Source organism: Falco peregrinus, chromosome 6 (genome assembly GCF_023634155.1).
Source record: "Falco peregrinus isolate bFalPer1 chromosome 6, bFalPer1.pri, whole genome shotgun sequence".
In the NCBI taxonomy this organism is placed as follows: Eukaryota; Metazoa; Chordata; class Aves; order Falconiformes; family Falconidae; genus Falco; species Falco peregrinus.
The window spans coordinates 31,911,145-31,931,112 of record NC_073726.1 but is presented as its reverse complement, the minus strand read 5'-3'; the positions used below and the strand labels follow the sequence as shown (position 1 = coordinate 31,931,112).

Below are 19,968 nucleotides of genomic sequence, written 5' to 3'. Positions count from 1 at the left end.
TAGTACAATTTTGCTCTTTTGCTCTAGTTTAGGAATATAGATGCTCATGGCTTTTTAAAAATGTGAATATTTGTTATGATGTATCTTGGCTTTTTCTGTAAAAAGGCATTTTAGGCATCTTCGCTGAAGTGTAGTTATTCAAGAGTTAAACACATAACTTGAACAAGTTCTGAAAAGGAATTCTCCATCCACCTCCTATTTTGGCTGTCAGTGGCTGCTGCAAAATACTGCATTATATGACCTGAATAAAAGCAGAACACTCTTATTCAAACCCCTCACACTCCCATTGAGGTGAGAGGACTGTTTTATATTCTATCACCAATTTACAATACCAGGATTTTTTGTCTGACTCTTAAGTGAACAAGATGCTCTGTTCCAGACATTTGCTGTCTCTTTGGCAAGATGCATAGTTTGCTTCCCTCAGTCCCCCCTTTCTGCACCCTCAGATCTGACCCATTTCTCATCCAGTGAGTTCCTCAGTTTCTACCTTGTAGCAGAGCGCTCACAAATTATTCTAGCTCTTGGGCTGCTGAAAACTGGGATGTTCTGCCTCCTAGCCTGACTTTCTAAGGAAAAGATGCTATCCAGGGTAAATTTTAAATTTGAATACTTGAATTCCTATGAGTTTTGTGAAAACTAGTGTCTTGATAGCTGTTAATTAGCTTCATTAGTTGTTTGGCTTGTGTGGTGGCTGAGAAGCAACAGCTTGCTCATTGCTTAGGAAATGTGTACTGGCCTGCCAGTTGGCACGTACCCACCCTGTGCCATGGCTTGTCCAGAACTTATTCTTGCCTAGCTGTTAGAGCAGTCGGGTGCAGGAAAAAAGAGAGGACACAAAGTTACTGTGGTGTGGAGCTCAGGGAGGCTGGGGGAGATGTGGTACCTGATGCCAGTAACCTCAGGGGTAGATTTCACAGTTCTGGGGAAACCTGATGTATCATTTTTTTCTGACCGCAGAACAGCTTGTAACAATTGGGGATTTTTGTTTTGCTGTGCTTTTATGGAGAGGCTGAAAATAAAACTTGCATTGCTACTAATACATCCAGAGATGATATCTGCATGTCATTTCTTCAACCAAAAGGCTCTTAGCATAATAAAAATGCTTTCTGAACTGAACTCTGGTCCTATAAAAATGCCCCATTAATCCTGTAGAGTGATGTCATCCCCACAGACTTGCTTTCTAAATGAGAAATGTTCACGGCATCAGGCTGGTGTCTGCCTGGGTGGTTGAAGATTTTTATTCTAGACGGTTGCTTACTAATTACCCACTAGAGGGCTTAACTTCATTGGGGAAGCATAACTACCATGAAGTTCGAAGGTGTAAGAAGAAAACCCGTTCATAAAACTGTTTCCTTTCCTGATTTCCTGATTCTGCAGGGATGCCAGTCAAACTCTTGTCATTGGACATCTGCTCTGGCACAGAGACAGAAAAATAGTGACAGTTTGATCTTCAGCCCCCTAGCAAAGTTCTTGAAAAGCTGTGGAGATGGTTCTTGGAAAAGAAGAAATACCCCTAATTGGGTCATATTGCCCAACTCTTTCATTAGTTTCACTGATACTAATCCTTAGAAAGATCAAAATGTGACCTCACTTGAGTTCTTAATTGAAAATACCAGTTCAATGAAGGCTGGAGTGTGAGTAGCTCTAGAAAGTACCATGCTTCATTAATGGAGACAGTGGATCCAATTCCAAACTAGGGCAAGCTTGTTCTGGTGGCACTGAAGGTCATTATTTTCTCACCCATTTATAATCCTGATAAACTGTGTAACCTGTATATAAAATTAAGTCCTCTCAAATGTTATGTTGGAATATTTGGGGCAATTTAATTTTAACTGTAATATACAAATATATCATTGAATATAACATTGAAATGTTTCAATTTTATTTTAAAATAAAAATCTATAACTTAAAAATGTAACACTAGCATTTTTTTGTGTGGACCAGTGTGTTCTGTGTTTGTTTTGTTACAAAAGTGATTATTTTCTAATGCATTTTTTCTGTTCAATTTTTCCAGAAGTTCCAATCCGTGCATATTCTACTACTTGTGTAGATAATGTGTGTTGTTGCCTCAAGATAATTTGATGCAATTTTCTTTTATCTCTTTCTTAATATAGTCCTCTGAGTTACAGTTCAGTGTACTTGGCTGAATAATTCTTTTTGCTTATTGGCTAACATCCTTAATGTGCTTGGGACTGTGCTGTTTCCTACCCTACCCTGGGCAGAGCAGAGATATCCAGACCTAATGAAACCTATTGCTCCAAATCTTATGAAGTCCCTTTGCAGCTGATGAGGCTTGGCCTACTTTTTCAATATTAGAAGTTAAACTGTGAAATACTAACATGCACCAAATATTTCCTCAACTTTGAGATAGAAAAATTGTAAAACAACAACAACAAAAAGGTTATTTTTGATAGTTTCTTTTAAACTAAACCAGTTCATTTATATTAATGGAAAGATTTATTTGTGAAGCTGCATATGAATCATGGTGTGAAATACGGTCTTCAGGAAGGGAAGAATCCCATGTCAGATTTCTCAGAAGAGTTTGAAACAGTTTCTAAAACCAGACTTAGCTTGAAAATAAGATAACATGGAGACTGGTAATGGAATTTAGAAGCTCCAATGCTTGAGTTCATCTCGGTTTGAGAACAATCTAAGGCATCGGCTTCTAGAAGTAGGTTTATGAGAGGGTGGAATGTTGAGTAGCCTCTAACACTTCCTGTAAGACAGGTGCCCAGAAGATAGTTCACAGTCTGTGAGTACAACTACATCAGGGTGTTAATTTGGATCAGGAACTTACTTGTTTTCCTTCTGCTGAGCCATATGGAGCAGATGAAACTAAGCCAGGAGATGCAGTCCAGCTGCAGATAAGCAGCCAGTCCCTGGGACCAGCCCATAGCTAGTCAGAAGTAAAAATATAGCTAAAAACCTCTTGAAATGTGAATTATGTGAATGTCAGCTTCTTAGACCCAACAGTAATAAAAATAATTCTTAAGAAATACTCCAGGCACAGTATAGTATTACAACAAATATCAGTTTGCAATATGTATCCCTGGGCCATCAGTGATCCCAGACCTGCATGGTTGTTGGCTGCTGTGTGGACACAGGATTTAGTCTTTGTGGCTGGAGAGGTTGAGTGTTTTCCCTTGCCTTCGCTTCTAGTCCAGCTGGGGAGTGGGGAAGAGAAAGAGAAAGGGCTAGAAGAAATGATGGGAGAAATTTTTACTTGAGAGAGGCCATCAACTTCTAAATTTTATTTTGGTCCAAACCCACCTTCTGTAGCATGCAGAGAGGGTCTCACAAAGCACATCCTAGGAAGAGTGGAGGGTTAGGCAAAAGGTGGGCTTTGCAAAATAGAGTGAGTAGTAACAGTTTCAGTTAGCATTATGTGTCTTTAAAACTGTGGGGTTTAATAATTCTGTTAATATTAGGATAAAGCAGGTAAGATTCTTCTATTTTAAAATATGATAATTATTAATTTTGGTGAAATGACATTTTTATATTTTCATGAAAAGTAGAAACAAAACCCATTGGCCCTCTTGAATTTCTCCATTTTGCTAATATGATTTTTTTCACGTTTTATTGAAACTGAAATATTATTATCCTCTGGGAATATATATCACATCTTCTGTGATATAAGCAAACTATACACAAAAATATATCTAAAATATTCTCAAAAGTCCAGGTGTATTATTTAATGGAAGTTAGCATCTCTCCTTTTAGAACAGGTAAGGAATATTAATATGTTAATCTCTAAACCCATCTAGTTATAATGTACACAAAATATACATATATTCATATATAATTTTTATACACAAAATTTATATGTATATATACATTATTGTAGGGTCTTGCAAAAGTATTTCACTGTAATTAGCAGTAAAGGGCAGCACTCAGCGCAAGCCTGAAAGCACACAAAGGTGTGTGACAACTGAAGGAACTCTCAAACCATCAAGACATGGCAACATTTCTATGTCTTTGTCTGCTATGTTATAAAGGGCTGATTCAATTCAACAGAGGAGTAATGCTCACAGGTCTAGTGAAAGTGTAACTAATACAGACTCTGCTGAGGAGTTACCATGCATTACTAATGAGAGACACGCAGCTAGAAAGTTGTATGCAACCTTGCAAAGCTCCTGAAGCTGTATGTAGCTACCAAGCTTGATGTCTCTTTTTCTTTTCCTTTTTTTGCACTGCATTATTTTAAATAATGCATCCAATTATCTAACTTTTAACAGATTCAAACACGCTGTAGAAATACATAGTTCTAAGATGCCATCGTAATCGAAACCATTAATTTGGATAAATTCCCTATTACTAAGTTATACTGAAATGAACATTGTGGGAAAGCTCAGTTTAATGACACCATGGAGTATATTCTTGCTTCATTCACTGCTGTCCTCTTTGCAAGGTAAGAACTTTATTTCATTTTTGTAGTAATACTAAATTCTAAAACGATTTTTCTAAATATTTTAATATTACACCTACTACTTCTTCTGTCACTATAAAGCAACTATTTTGACCCTTGCTGGAATTCGTAAATAAAAAAGCTTTTTTTTTAACACAAGTTATAAAAGTGTATGTCATCATTCTCTCCTACAGGTATAGAAATTAAAATATAGCTCTTTTTTTTAAGATACACTTTATGCCTGCATTTGTTACAAAACAATTTATTTAGGAATGAAATTGAAGTTTCTTGGCTTTCTTGTCATTATTGCCAGATCAGTAAGCATCTAATGATTTTCAGTGGGGTATGATTTTGTTTGAACAGGCTGCACCTGCAGGTTTTTTAAGCATTTTTAGAATGCAAGAGTAAATAATGGCTCATGTCATTATAGAAATCATCCTATTTTCTATGTAATGCAAAAGGATCTTGCAGACAGTTTTCTTCCAGCAATTACAAAGATTTCTAAGGCAATATGAGAAAGAAGGGTTTGGAAGTTGTGTTTGGTTTTTTGGGGGTTTTTTGTTTGGTTTTTTTTGTTTGTTTGTTTTGGGTGTTTGTGGTTTTTTCACTTTTTCTTAAAGCACGGACTCTAGAGCATTTTAAATTATTTACAATTGAGTCTTACAAGTAACATTCAGAAAATTATTATAGGTAAACACCCTACAAGTTCAATTCTGGAAAGCTCTGAGCATGTCTTGTGTTTTATCAGCTTTGTTATGAGCCTCTGAAAAACTGTGGACTCCGCTCTTTTCCATGATAGCATGTACCAGAACTGAGACAATGGAAACTTTCAGGTGATGAGTACTTGAGAAAATCAGGAAGAAAAGCATGTAGCCCTACATCTCTTGGCAACAGAAAAAGGTTGTGTAAAGATGCTCTGGAAAACTTAGGGTCATTAAAGAACAAAATTCAACAATATTGTTTTGAACTTGACAAACTGTCGTTTGCCAAGTGCAGAGAGAGACTGTAGAAAAAACATTTTCTTGATGACTTTTTCATCTACAGGATCTTATTGCAAGCTTTCGCTTTTGAGAAGAACGTCAAGGTAAGTGTTTATTCCTTATTTGTAAAGTCCTGCAGACAGAACAAAAATGAATGTGTGACGCAGTGCAGGTTAGAAAGTAAAACACAGCTTTCAATTCAACATGTAAAATGCCACGTACATGTACTTTGGATATAAAACACACTTTCAGAATGTTTACAACTCCTTTCAAAGAATTTACATAAAGGGCATGGGTCCTCTGTTTGAAAAATGGAGGTCCTTATGAAAAATGATACTTCTGTGGTCTAAAGAAAGCTTACAGGAATAATGGAATGGAACCAGCATGAGATCATGATTTCATGACTGGAAAAATACATTAAATGAGTATCCTTCTACAGTTCTAATTGCATGGTAAAATCCTAGCTGCTATTTGAAGCACAGAAAAGTAAGTGCTATACAGCCTTAAAATAAACATTTTCAATACAAGTTTTGATGTAGAAGCTGAAATCCAAACAAAACCCAAACTAGGGAATGTTCCTGATCCCACTGAATTAAATGGGAACTATGCTATCAATTTCAATGGAAGCATCCAGTCAGACGTAGCTTCAGATGTCTAATGACCGCTAACACATCTAGTGAACACACATGCAAGTCAAATAATATGCCATCTTGGACTGTTGATAAAACTAAGTATGTTTTATAAGTTGATGCCTTTGTTTCTAAACTTAATCACAAATTTAAGTCAGCTACAGCTGGAGAGTCATCTCTTGCTATTAAAAGTACCATCACAGTATATTCAAACGACACTGGGGGAACTCGCAGCCACTCACACGCAGAGTCAAGTAAATATGAAGCTGCTTCACAATTTTGTATCCTGTCCTGCAAGCCTATTTTGCCTATTCACGTCTGCCCTGCAAGCTCCAGGTACCTCCCTGTCCAAGCAGAGACTGAAGCGCTGCCCTATTCTGTAAAGTGAGACCACGGAAAAAAAACAAAGAAAAGAAAAAAATAATCATCTTTTTAAATGTTCACCCAAGAAAGACCTCTTTGATAAAGTGATGGTAATCAGAGAGAAACACTTCTCTCTGGGGAGCTGCTTGTTCAGGTTGCTCCAGGGACCTTTGATTATACAGGATCCTTTTTGTTTTCTTCCAGAAATGAGTTTAATGCAACTCGACAGAAAAGAGATCTTGTAACAGCCGAGGTAGGTTATACCTCCAAAAGCAGGAGGGAGGGGAAGCCCTCCCCACTTTTCTGCTCTGGGCCCTTGCTGTCCTTACAAAGGAACCTTTGTGTGGAGCAGGGCCGGTAAAAGGAGGGCAGTGAGGAGGAGCAGCTGTTCCCTACCTGCTTGCCCCCTGCCTGAGCCTGTGGCCTCATGCCTTCACTCGCTCCCAGCAAAATGCCTCGTGGGCTACCCACCCTGACGAGCTAACTGATGCACGCCATGGCAAATAAAACCCCAAGGCCTCTGTCTGTTGTGAGGGCGAACAGAATGCCCCAGAAAGCCGTTAGTGTGTGGTAAGAGGCACAGTGGTGGCACCAGCAGCAAGGCTTTGTCCCGCACGTAGTATGGCGGCTGCCCCGGCCCAGCCCTGGTTCCCACCACCCTGGCCCACCGCTGCCTCAGTGCTGCATCCCGGCAATGCTGTGATGAAATTTAATAGTAAATGGGGGAATCTTGTTCCCCCGCTGGCACACATCTTAGGCTACAGAGCCCAAGCAGGGCTTTGATAGGGGCAGTTTCCCCCCACGGACTTGCTGGGAGCCTGCAGCTGACTGAGGGTGACTGTCTCCAAGTGCCTTTGAGATCTACTTGCCTCCTGGCCGAATCAGAGGTAGCTGGAGTGAAATGCTGCACTGAGGTGAACTAAGCCTCTGAGGGAAACAGGCCCTCTGGACTGACGGTGTTCCAGGAGGGCCTTCAGCATGGAAGTGCTGTCACAGGAAGGGCGCTCCACCTCCTCAAAATCACGTAAAGGCCAAAAGCCACTTTCACGAGGAGGACGGCTCAGAGGAACTATCAAGGGAAATGGGTCTTGTTGCACAGGGAGGGAAAGGATCCTCTCTCTGGCTGTGACAGGCCATGGGGACAAGGAATAGCTTTGGTGTGGGGGTCTTCCAGGTGGTGATTTGATGAAGTCCATTTCAGGTTTATTTTAGACAGGTTGTGCTACTTGGATGCATCCCACAAAGTATTTCCAGCTGGAAAAGGGAGGTTTTTATGTCACTGTACAAGGCATTAGTGAGACTTAACCTAACCTGTTCCTTGCGCAGTGCCATTCACTTTGAGATCCGTTAGTTTGAACTCCAGACATGGAGAGTGACTGGCAGTAAGGAGGAAGAAAGAAATTAGCTTACAAGCTAAGACTTAAACAATTTGTTTTGCTTCAGCTTTGCAGCTGAAGGCTGGTGTATACGTCAGTGGGAAGCACAGAAGGGTAACTGTTTTCTCGTAGAAGATCAGGGAGGCGATAAATAAAAACCACGGGGAAGAACAGCAACTTAAGCAAAATGGCTAAGCTGTATAAAATCAAAGGATTTATACTGGCCATGAATAATTGTAAGAAGGAACTCTTCAGCTACCCAGCACTTCACCCTGGTAAACTTTCCAATCAGACCAGTGGGAGCAAAAACCCCAGAGTGCTTTCAGCCTGGAATGGGATCAGTTCTTGGAAGGGACAATGTGACGTGACAAGCTGCAGTAGCAGAGTGCTGGGTCAGACCCATGGCTTCCTTATAGTTTGATGCTCCCCAGTTCTTAAAAGAGGCAGGCAGCATATCAGGCAGATCCACCTCCTCTTTTGGGATGAACTGAAATGCAGTTCTGAAGGATTTCAGGGAGGACATGAAATCCATTGCAGCTGGAGTGGCCACAGTGGGACGATCAGGATACAGCACAGAGCATGAGTTAGGGAAGAGGATGAAATGGAGGAATATCACATCTTTGAGCTCTCCAACTATTGGTACTTGAAGTGAAAAGGGCGGGAGTGCTCTCTGTCCGCTCACACTTCCTTCCAAATGTAAATGCAAAAATTCCCAGCTGGAGCCTTCTTGGTTAATTGGCACTGGAGGGCATGGAGAGGAGGCCAGCAGTGATCCCACAGTGCAGCTGTATTCTTCCCCATCCCCCCAAGAGCTGTGCTTCTCCTCCCCATGGAGCTCATTGCTACAGTCACTGTCTTCCCCACTGTCCCAGGCTGCTGATCCATCCTGCAGAACCTGCAGCTGTTCCATGTGCTGGCCAAGCCGCAAATTACTGTACTGTATTAAAAGTCCCAACCCAATGTTAGGCTGCAAGGCCTCAGGCTTATATTGGCTCATGTGTAAAGCACAAACACCTTGATTTTGCTTTTATGTTTCTCTGACAGATTCAAGCTGCCTCTCCTCGGTTGCATCTTCATGGGACCTTGACACGGAGTCCACCAGGAGGTCAGTGCTCCTCACCTGCAGGAGGAGAGATGGTCCATGAAAATACTGCCTTTGTACTAACTATCCTGTGTTACCATAGGTTGTGGAAGTCCTCCTCATTATGTCCCCTACAAAGCCCTGCCTTATCTATTTTCTCATTTTATCTATGTTAAACCAGGGAAAATTGCTGTTAAAATTTTATTTTCAAAATAATGCCTTACAACCGAACCTGAACAGCTAACTAAGCCAATTCTTTGATTTTTTAAAAAAAGTTCAATTCCATTGTAGTTTTTATTTTCTGTCACTTTTTCTGGCCTTGGCAGAGGATGTAAGTATGTCTGAGGGGCATGTAACTGGTTATGCAAAGGGACAGAGGTGCTCAGGCAATGAGCATGCAACTGCTCCTGAAGGGTTTTAAGCATTGTACAAACACATAAAGCAGGTCCAAGTCAGAAGCTGTTTTGCAGAAAAGTTCCTTGTATGTAACCAAACTTTGATACCCTTCTTGGAAAATACATATACCTGGATAGGTGCTTTCTGTTGTGTTTTTCCATGTAAATGATTGTATGTAATTTTAAAGTTCACAGTTCTAACAACAACAACAAAGTTTTCTGCATTAGTGCTGTTCTATAAATAGTATTTTCTGCTTTGTCAGTAATTTCAGAGTATCTGTGTATATTTGGAAAGCAATTCTTAAATGGAAAAAAATCACAACTAAGCATGGAAAGAAGTTTTCATGGTGAAGGCTGACATTCTTACTCATTGGTAACTTCTGTGTGTACTTTACTCTAAAGGTCCCATTTTAATCCCATTTAATGTCACTAGCAGCTTTATCATGGCTTCATTGGGAGTGGAAGGGCCTGTTTATTTCATTTACTTCCTGCTTTTTGTGATGTTTTCTTTTTGCGATGTTTTTTAAATCTCTGTCAGTAAGATTGCAAGCATTTGTATCTTGGGTTTTAATCCTCCCCCAGGAAGGAAAGTAACTATCTGCAAAACCTGATGAAATTTTGGTTTGGAACTATCTTTCTTCTCTTTTGGGGTAGTATGGTTTAGACCCCCTCAGCGAATGATTACTAGATGACAGTGAGGTCTTAGCTTCCAAACAGACTATAAAACCCTTTAATGAAACTGCTTTTGGAAACAATTACTAATTATAACATAAAACAAGCCATTCCCATGGAATCTTGTCTCTGACTCCAGTCACCTCTTAAGCAGAAATAACCTTTTAACTGACTTTTTTTAGCATGAGGGGAAGGTTATTTATACTTGGTTTTGACTCTGTAAATTATATATTCTGGATTGTTCATAAGCTGAATGTACCCTTTGCTGTAATGCTTAGAAGGGAGGAGGTGAACATATGTATAAATTGTGCTGAGTTTAGTCAATTAGAATAATTGTGTCCTGTATATTTTGAGATCAGCGGGACTGGGATTTGGTTTCTTTACATGGGAACTTGACCTTTTGTTTGCTGGGAGGAGGCTGACCTTTTGCTCCTTTGTTAGTTTACAAGTCTCAAACCAAACGGGAGAGAACCTTGCTTGTCTTTTAACCAAAGAACACAAAGGATAAAATCAAGTAAATATTAAAAACTGGAGATTCTTGTTGGTTAATTTTCTTAGCTAATATAGCTGCTTATGATTTAACGATAAACAGATCTAATGTGGATCTCAGCCTGTTTGCAAAATACTGTGTCTACCAAAAGGCTGTTATGCTTGCTTGCAGGTTCATGTCCTCAGGATTGCCTTAATGGAGCAGCCTGCACAGAGGCAGGTGACTGTGACTGTCAGTTATTTCAGGCTCAAGGAAGCAGGTGTCAAATAGGTAAGCTTTGGGCCAAAAGAGGCAAGTTTCAGCTTCAAGTGAGATTTAAGGTACAGGTTTTTAAGCCAATATTGTTAACAACATACTTGTGATTCCTCTTTAGTAGGAATGTCATTCCACTAGTATCCAAGAGGATTAAAATAATATGCATTAGGGATACGTACAGGGTGACTTCAGGAATGTCTACATTTTAGCACTTAGGATGTAATGATACATAGATACCATAACAGATAGATCACTGTCTAGTACATAAGTAGCTAGCCAGCTTTTTATTAGTTAGCTGAACAACTGAGAAGTTACTGCATTTTTCTAACATTGACTTATTGCAAATAAAATTATCAACTATTTCAATGCACTGGTTTCTGGAATCTGCTGTCTGTAGGAATCAACAAGAATTATCTTCCAGGATCTGCTGTAGATCTGAATCCCTTGCCTCTTCTTATAATTAAAATGTCTCCACTGAAGCAAACTAAAAACTTACAATGATTGCATGTCACTAAGACTGCAGCCTAAAGATTGAAGAAAAAGTACTGACTTTATTTAAAGTTGAAGAAATAACATTACCTTTTGTCCTTGCTGTGTATTTCCTTTGTAAACTCTTACTTCCCTTCTGAGCTCTTACTATGTAGATGCCTGTGACACCTGTCAATTTTTGATTACCATGCTTGTTGTAAACTGAAACTCAGTGTGTTCTCTCCAGTACCTAACACTGGTAAGGACCGAGATGGGATTTGCAAGTCATGGGGACAGTATCATTTTGAAACATTTGATGGTATCTACTACTACTTCCCTGGAAATTGCTCCTATATTTTTGCAAAAGACTGCAGTACTCCAGAACCCCAGTACACTGTTTGGGTAAGTAAGTGAGCATATGCCAGAAAAAACACCCTGAGTATTCCTGTATTACAGGACTTATTTTTCGTCATAAGTAAAATAAGTAGAGAGAAAATAAATGGATCAAACTGTTGCATTGCTTAATTAAATATAAAACTATGCTGCTAGAAAATGTCTAAGCCTATGTGCGGTAACTCAAAACACTGATGAAATGATAATCAACAGTCAGTATGTTAAAAACAGTATTTCTTACTCCTAAAAACTGATCTCTGATCTCTTCTTTCTGGGAGCAAAAGTAGGTCTTAAAGCAGACCTTGGAAACTTCAATAAACTTTAGCTGTCAGATTGTAAAAAAATAGAGTTGCTAAGTAATGTGCAAACAACTATCACCTGCCTGATAGCTGGGCACACAAGCGTACTGGGCCCCAGTTCACAGCTATCGGTGCACCATGGGGAGCTGCCTCCTTGGCCCACTGAAAACTCTGTGCCCTCTGGGGATTCGCATTCTAATTGTGGATTACTTCTATGTCATGCAGAGACGATTATCAGCTCAAAAGCCTTCATCTTGACCTATGTATGGAAAGCACTCTTTTTAGTAATTTCCTCAAATTGCTGAGTATCCATGGTTAATGACTTTGGGTCAGGGAGAGTTCAAACCTATAGCCTCTCTGAAGGAAGATGCCCTGTTTATTAGGCTGTTGGTTACTGTGGGCAGGATACGAGCTCATTATGTTACTTTTTACACAATGGTTGGGGTTTGATGCTGATAGGGCAGGGGAAAGAGGACAAGAGGGGTCCTAGTTCTAAGCCCTGGTGGTCACAGTGCTTGCAGGGGAAAAGGCAGACCTAGATGCTGATTTCTGCTCCAAGGACTAGTTTTCATATATAAACACATGACCTCCTCTCCCTCCAGATAACAGCATGTAATGAAGATAAATCTGCCATTAAAACTGCCATTTCTATTCACTCAGTTATAGACAGATACTGTTACATCTGACTTCCACCATTTTGTTTTATTTCTTTGGATTCTGTGTGCAGCTATAATCTTTCAGTAGTTTTCAGAAAATGCTGTAGAAAAGCCCAAAATTATATTACAATCTATAATCAGTATTCCTGTGGATTCCGGTTGCTCTGAAAAGGGACAAACTACCATTCAGTTGCTGGAACAAATACCGTGTTTTGCTGAAAACTGAAAATATTTACTCAGAAAAGTCATAGGTAATGTTGAAGCACTGCAGCCACTACAGGCTGGGCAATGGAGAGCCAAGAACCTTGACAAATCCTCACTTTACGGTCCTTCTGGCTTTAATAACCCGCCTCTCTAGAGGAGGAGAAAACAGAAGAATTATTTTGATTTTCCTTGATTGTTTACACAGAAACCACCTGTCAATGCTAGTAACATTTCTGATATCTTTATACATGTAAAAACTCTAATATTTTTCCTGGTTTGGTTTATTTCACTCAAAGAAACAGTAACTGTTTTTTACTTCCAGGATTGTCAGTTTAGGAATATTAATTTGAGTATATGTTAGCACTGTATATGTTTGCCAACAGATCTTTTCTACGAAAATTATAGCTCTAGTTACTCTTACAGCCTCCATTACTATGTTGGCAAAACGTTTCCCAGTTACTAATCTATTTAGCTTCACAGCACTATCAAGTAAACTGGTAATGCAGCTCCCATCCTTCTCAGAGAATGGTAACACACACAGTCACAGGAGTCATATTTGAGCTATCTAAACTCTGTCTACTTTTTAATCTAAGGTTCACAGCATGTTCCCCTGCCTCCTCAGCGGTATCTAAATCAGCTCACAGGCTTTTGAAGCACTGCAGTCTAGGGCATCCCACAAGTTTGGGTGGCTCAGTGCCACTGAGATTAATGAAAGCTGTTGAAGTTTTGCTCAAGCCTTTGGAGAAGGTGTGTGCTAAAACTCAGACTATGTGAGTGTAATTTAAAACTGTATAGTAGTTAATCAGTTAGAGCACATGCACAGAAAGTTGGAGACCTATATCCCTATCATCTGTTAGAGTAAATTTGAACCCACAGTTTTCAAGTCCTGAGAGCATGCCCTGGCCAGCAAAAGCTGTGTGGTCCCTGGGGACAAGGACCTTCCTGCAGGAGTTGTGCTGTGCCATGCTGGGAATGCAAAGAAGGTCTGACTTCAGGGGTAGCCTCTTTTTTGCCAAACTATAGAAAGGAAGAGTGTTGGCTTATCATGCCTGTTACAAGGTCTGATTATACATTTTTAATGTGAGATCCACTTCACTGCCATAAGACTGCAGACATGCTGAGATAGGAGTTGCATGGTTTTCATTTCTGGAAGCATGCCTGTGAGATCTGTTTTAACACCTCCCTCTAGCAGTAGGCAGTCATGGAAGTCATACATTGCCAATATTGAAGACACACAGTTAAATCTCTCTCTGGCTGACTGAAACTTCTATTTCTATTGCTGTATTCAAACTAGAGAATCTGATATATGATACAAAGCAATACCCTGGCTCACTATGCTATATATGTGTAATGGGGAAAGGCAGACTTCAGAAAGGCCTGCCCTTCTCCATTAGCAGGGCTGGAAAGCCAGTGTGAAATGGGTTTCAACAGATTCATGTAACTCAGATGCCTGCAGTAATCTGGGAGCACTCCAAAATCTCAACAAATCCTGAGTGGCTCAGGAAGGCATGTTGTAGTTCAGCTGGTGCCAGTCTCAACTGGCATGGAGAATGCTGGTATTATCATGAGGTTTTGTATTGTTTTGTAGTCCCCCCTTATAGATCAGACCTCTAGAAACAGGGCAAAAAGAGTGTTTCCTTAGTGCAAATAACAAGCTTCTACATTGGCAGTTATAAGCTAGCTCACTACACAGTGTCTCTGAAGTTCACCTACATAAAATACCTGAGTATTTCATCCAGTATTTAAACCACCATCTTGTGATGCTTTGTGCTATTTAACAGTTGTTGTATTTCCTAGTAGTATTGGGTAGCATGAACATTTAGTTTTGCGTATCTCTATAATTGTGAATTGTTAATATTCTAATTATTTATTTGTAAAGCTCTTTCAGTGATGGGTGCAAAGAAATGTAAAATATCATATATGAGTTTATGAAAAAAATGCATTAAATTATTGAGAACAAACATTTATTCTTATTGTGTGTATATTTTTCCCCTTTAAGGTTCATAACAGTCCTCACTGTTATGGTTCAGTATATACTTGTCAGAGGTCCATCAGCTTATTTTTTTCCAACCAAGAAATAATTATTTCAGGACATGAAGTAAGAAAAAGTGGAATCAGGTAAGTATTCTAATGGTAGGTTTTAACATTTTATTGCAAAAAGATAGTGTGGAGTTTGGGAAATTGGTGCTTTTTACGCCAGCGGAGAAAATAATTTGATATATATCTTTATTGATCCCTTGCTGTTCTCTATTGGGGCTGATAGATTTCTAGTGTGAACAGAGGTAGTAGTGTTGATGTAATACCTGAGTGAAGATAGCATACACTCCCCACATGAACCTGCTGTTCAACTTCTCAGCTGTAACCTAATAATTACCCATCCCAACTTTGTATAGACAAAGTATGCATCAGACAGTTCTAGCTAATCCTTGGTGCATTCTGATACCGTTTTTGAACAAGGCAGTCATTATTTATTCTTGGTAGCTATACTTATGTAAGACATAATCTTCTTCTAGGCAAATCTCAATTGGTTGAATCAAGGATCTTAAGTCCTTTTTGTCCCTTTGGGGCAAAACCTTCACGGAACGCCTCTGAGGTACATCAAACCCCCGTATTTACCATTTTTTTTTTAATAGGGTAAAAAGATGAGTGCAAGGCTGTCATAAATATGTTTTACTGGTTAATAAAATATATAAAATTTCAGAGTTAAGATGTTCTTGCCATCCTCTTTGATGTAATGCTATAGCTGTTAGCATCTGAGACTGATGGTTATATTGATACTGTTCATCCCAACAGAAGCAACTTTGGAAGATTAAGGTTAGATTCATACTGCAATATTATTTTCCAGTGGTCTTTGGCCAAAGAAGGAAGATATGCAGTATTTTGGTCAATAGTATTTTCTGTACTGTAAGTTCCTCCATTTGCAGATGTCTACCCGGTGATGGCCCTGTGCCCAGAAAGGCTGCTTGTGGTCTTAGTGTCACATAAGTCCTCGTGCAATGCAAGCATTCTCATGGAGTCACAGATTCCTCAATGTGCCCATGCTGGACTTTGAAAATGAAGATTAATTGTTCTTTCGGGCTTATAATTGGTACAACTGATAGATGTATACAGCAGAAATGCATTCTTTTTTGACGGTCAGTATAGAGAAGTAAACAGAAGAAAGGGCAGTAAAAGTATGATGAAGAACTGAATGGAAGTGACTGTATACACCAGGAAAAAGGACTTAGTGAGTTAGAAGGTGGCGTTTTATGTGGTGTTTTTCTAGCACTACCCTCATCCCATCTGAGATCTTTGAAGCAGGCTGTTTATTTTCCCAGATTAATGTTGCCACAGACAGTTGGAAATGCTTTTCTTGAGAGACTGGCTGACTATATCCTGGTGAAGACCACCTTTGGTTTTTCTCTTGCTTGGGATGGAAACTCTGGTGTTTATATTAAACTGACAGAAGATCATAAGGGAAAAACTTGTGGCCTCTGTGGAAATTTTAATGGCAATAAATATGATGACCTGATACTGCAAAATAGTAAGTAAATAGCTTAGAAATACATGTTTACCTTGTGTGAACAGCTTCCATGTTCACTTTAAATATAATACTGTAAAAGGCGGAGTCCTCTTTCTGTTATTACAGTGTAAAATAGAATATCTGCTCTACTGTTCTGCATCATTATAGATGCTAAGGGAAAAGATCCTAGTTTAAGAAAGTATTTATATGTATGTTTAAAACTTTTCTTGCTCAGCAAAGCACTTGGAGTATGTTTACCTTAGCTGATGAAAGTGCCTTCAAATAGTAAATAAAGAAAGAAATGTTTGTGGTTTTCTTTATGTTTAAAGATGGAGGGAGAATGATAAAAGAGCCAAAATATTAATATCTGGGAAAAAGCACCATTTAAGTCATTTGTTTATATGAGCATCATAAAAATGCTAGTTGAAGTATCTACCTTTCAAAGCTTTTGCCAGGGAGTTCCTTGTATTTCTTTGTTGGTATGGTGTATTATGGGCCTCCAACTACCTTGTAAGATGAGGATTTGCCCAATGCTGTGTCTGAGGCAGGGATGACTCGCCAAGCTGGTAGAATATTCTGTAGTCTGTGTGGTCAATACTCTATAGGGACTTTTGTCCTACTTGCAACTAATGGTGGGGGGGGGGGGGGGCAGGGGGGAAGAAAAAGAACAAGCCGGGGAAAGAAAAAGAACAAGCTTGAGAATATGAGGAGTATTTTTCTCAGTCTCTGATAAAAACAAAGATAGGACTGTTTTACTGTTATCATTAATTGCTGAGAAAATCTAGTCCCATGGCCCTGCATATTTCTTAAATCACAAAACTTACCTCACTGTAACTTTTTTCCCCTCTGTTTTTCCCCATTTGTTATGGTTGACAGTGGAGCTTTTTTACTTTCTAAGTGAAAAAAGATGCAGTGTACCTATATAGAGTCTTTATATATCTGCACAATATAAATTTCTCATGCCTCTTCTGCCTTGAGAGCAGAAAGTTCCCTGTTTCATGCATTAACTTCTGCACACCAGAGTATGGTATGTTTAATAACTAATTAAAACTGGTGATCTGTAATAATAGAGAAAAATGGAGTTTGGAGGAGATAATGAATTCACATGATCTCTGAAAAATAGTAATTTCAGTATCTTTAAATGTATCATCTGTTATAAAATACTCACAGCTCTTAGCTTTCTTCGTTTCCAGAGCTACATTTCTTCACCATTATAACTTCTTCTTGCATTTTTCTTTATCAGAAATTATAGTATTGTTGCAGTGTACAATCGAGAGCACTATGAATCATTTTAACCTTGAACCAGTTGTATAACACGGTGCCTTGACTCTGCAAATACAAAGCATGAAGTTCTGATATCTTCACTAGAATAGACTGCCAATTCAAATTACTTTTAAGCCACAACTTTTTCTAAGTGTTTCCAAACCTTACAAATCATCTGGGATGATGATTTATGTCCCCCAGGTAAATTACTTCTCCCAGTAGTGTACAGGAAGCTCTTACATCTATCCTGAGTCTTCCAGAATCTGAATGCTCTCTATTTGCAATGCCCCAAATAAATAAGTTGCTCACAGGCATGTAATACTCCATTTCAAAGCAGTGTATAGCTTTAATATACAAGGCTGTATCTGTGTATGGAACTGTTTCAAGGACAGTGATTTTATTTCGAGGCATTTTGTGAGGACTTAGAAATTTTTTTCAAGCCATGTTGAAATGTAAATAAAATATTTTTAATGATTTTGCAGAAAGAGAATTATGTCAGCAGGTTTACGTGTAGACCAAAACCCAGCTTTTTATGCTTGGGAAGGGTTTTCCATGTAAAGAACTATTCTGTCAGAGGGAGAGATGTTTTAAGTCTCCCTGCTCTTAAGTAAAATAGACTGCTGGTTAGGATCTTTGTTTGTTTGTAGAGATCCAAGTACACATATCTGATTAGTGTGCTTTGGGGCTTTCCACATTGCAGTGTCAAACTTTGTACATCTTGTGCTAGAAGAAGTTAGATTAAGTTTTGGATAATACATCTCTATGAAAAAAACCCTGTATAATTTCAATACCCTATCTCCTAACCCTGCAGACATATAGATAAACATATCATAGATAATAATTACTGTAAGGTTCTCCAAGGTAGAGGCAATATACCCTTGTTAACATACTTAAGAACATAGAAAAAGTGTAATATTTAGTTCTTGCTGCCAAAATATGGAAATTTTGGGTCTGTTTCTTTACTGCCAACCTTCTTGTATGTTCGTGTATCTTCCTCAGCCTGTTGCCATGATTTCCAGTCATGCATCTCATTCATTAATAATTCTCCCATGCTCATGCTGTGAGGACAGCTGGGCATGTAAGTGATGTGTTTGTTGTAGGGCTTTTCTGCAGCAAGTGAAGAAGAAGGAGATAATAGCACTAACTGACCTTTGTGAAACACTATGAAAGCCTTCACTTGCTTTAAAGAAATGTATTTTTTTCTTAAGTATTCAATGAATTATGCTTGTCTTTATTTGTGTGTTTGGTATAAAATGGTCGGTGATTTCACTTAACCAACCAGCACCTTGTCATGTATTTTTTTAATAATTTTATTTAAATGTAGTGTAAAATACTACCTGAAATTAAAAAAGAAAAATAACAATTTTCTACACCACCTGTACGCTGAACATTTTTGTAACTGAGGTAATGAACACATTGAAAAACTACCAGAAATTTGAAAGCTGTCTTTTGTGTTTGTGTTGACATTTTTTTTCCCCTGGACGCTCTTCCAATGTTTTCATGGAGTAGGTGAATATACAGAAGACATTTCTGAATTTGCAAATAGCTGGGCTGTGCAAACCTCAGATGATGCAGCTTGTGCACCTACTGCCTCAGATTTTTCCAGTCCTTGCTCAGCTGATGCAGAATCCACTGAGGTAAATTAATCAAATTATTTATATATATATGTGTGTGTGTGTGTGTGTGTGTGTGTGTGTGTATATTCTTAACCTTTACTGCCTAGTGATGGTACAAGAATCTAGCAATACACACCAAATGCCTTAAATGCATTTAAGGCTTTGTGAAAGGGAAGATTCAGGTCAGGACTGTTGGTAGGGAAGGTGTGAAGATCTTCAGATGTTTAGCTTAGAAGACAAAGGCTCAGATAGGATGTGCCAAGTGATACAGGTCTGTTAGCAGAGCTCTTCATTGCTGCATGAAATTTGGATTCAGTTTCCAGTCCTGGCATCTTACACCTCATTGTTTTGGAAACTGAAAAGCTGCAGAAGTAACATGCTCAGCTCCAGCATTGATGCAAAATGGTTTTTTTGTCATATCACACTCTTTCATCCCAGCTGGTTTAGGAGCAGCATGCAATCAAGCCAGCCTAGGCAGGGAGGACAAATTTTAGGAAGAATAATGAAGGAGGCATAATAATAAATTGAGACTGTGAGATTCTCAAATTTTAATGGGAATATAAAGGACCCTAGATTAGGGAAACAAAGTTAAAAAGAATACTTCTTGTTCAGAAAGTATTTGCTAACTGTCATTTACTGATTCTCCTTAATGCACAGGACATATTCTTCAAGTGCCAAATATTCCTACAGTTTCCTTTTCTCAGCTGTCATGAAAGCATAGATCCGTATTCTTATATTTCTAGCTGTATGAATGATCTTTGCAGGTAAGACTGGAGTTCTTGTGTATTTATTTTTGATACATAAAATGAATGCTCACTCTTTCATTTGAGACCAGAACTGAGCAACAATGAGGGAAGTTAGGAGGAACCAAGTTCAAAATAAAAAAGATGGGGTTTCTCAGTGGGTGATTTAGAGGAAACA

At 38.8% G+C, this 19,968-nt stretch overlaps 1 protein-coding gene across 1 annotated transcript in view; it reads left to right on the top strand.

Annotated features, from left to right (window-relative positions):
* Positions 1–3,736: 3,736 nt before the first annotated feature.
* The window catches only part of LOC101916701 (otogelin-like protein), a 100,549-nt gene continuing 84,317 nt past the window's right edge, over positions 3,737–19,968 (top strand). The window contains exons 1-10 of the mRNA XM_055807692.1: positions 3,737–4,408; positions 5,450–5,489; positions 6,582–6,630; positions 8,798–8,858; positions 10,563–10,661; positions 11,362–11,516; positions 14,666–14,784; positions 15,984–16,189; positions 18,941–19,068; positions 19,705–19,811. Coding sequence (XP_055663667.1) covers positions 4,330–4,408; positions 5,450–5,489; positions 6,582–6,630; positions 8,798–8,858; positions 10,563–10,661; positions 11,362–11,516; positions 14,666–14,784; positions 15,984–16,189; positions 18,941–19,068; positions 19,705–19,811 — 1,043 coding nt within the window. The 5' untranslated portion in view covers positions 3,737–4,329. The remainder of the gene's footprint in view (positions 4,409–5,449; positions 5,490–6,581; positions 6,631–8,797; positions 8,859–10,562; positions 10,662–11,361; positions 11,517–14,665; positions 14,785–15,983; positions 16,190–18,940; positions 19,069–19,704; positions 19,812–19,968) is intronic.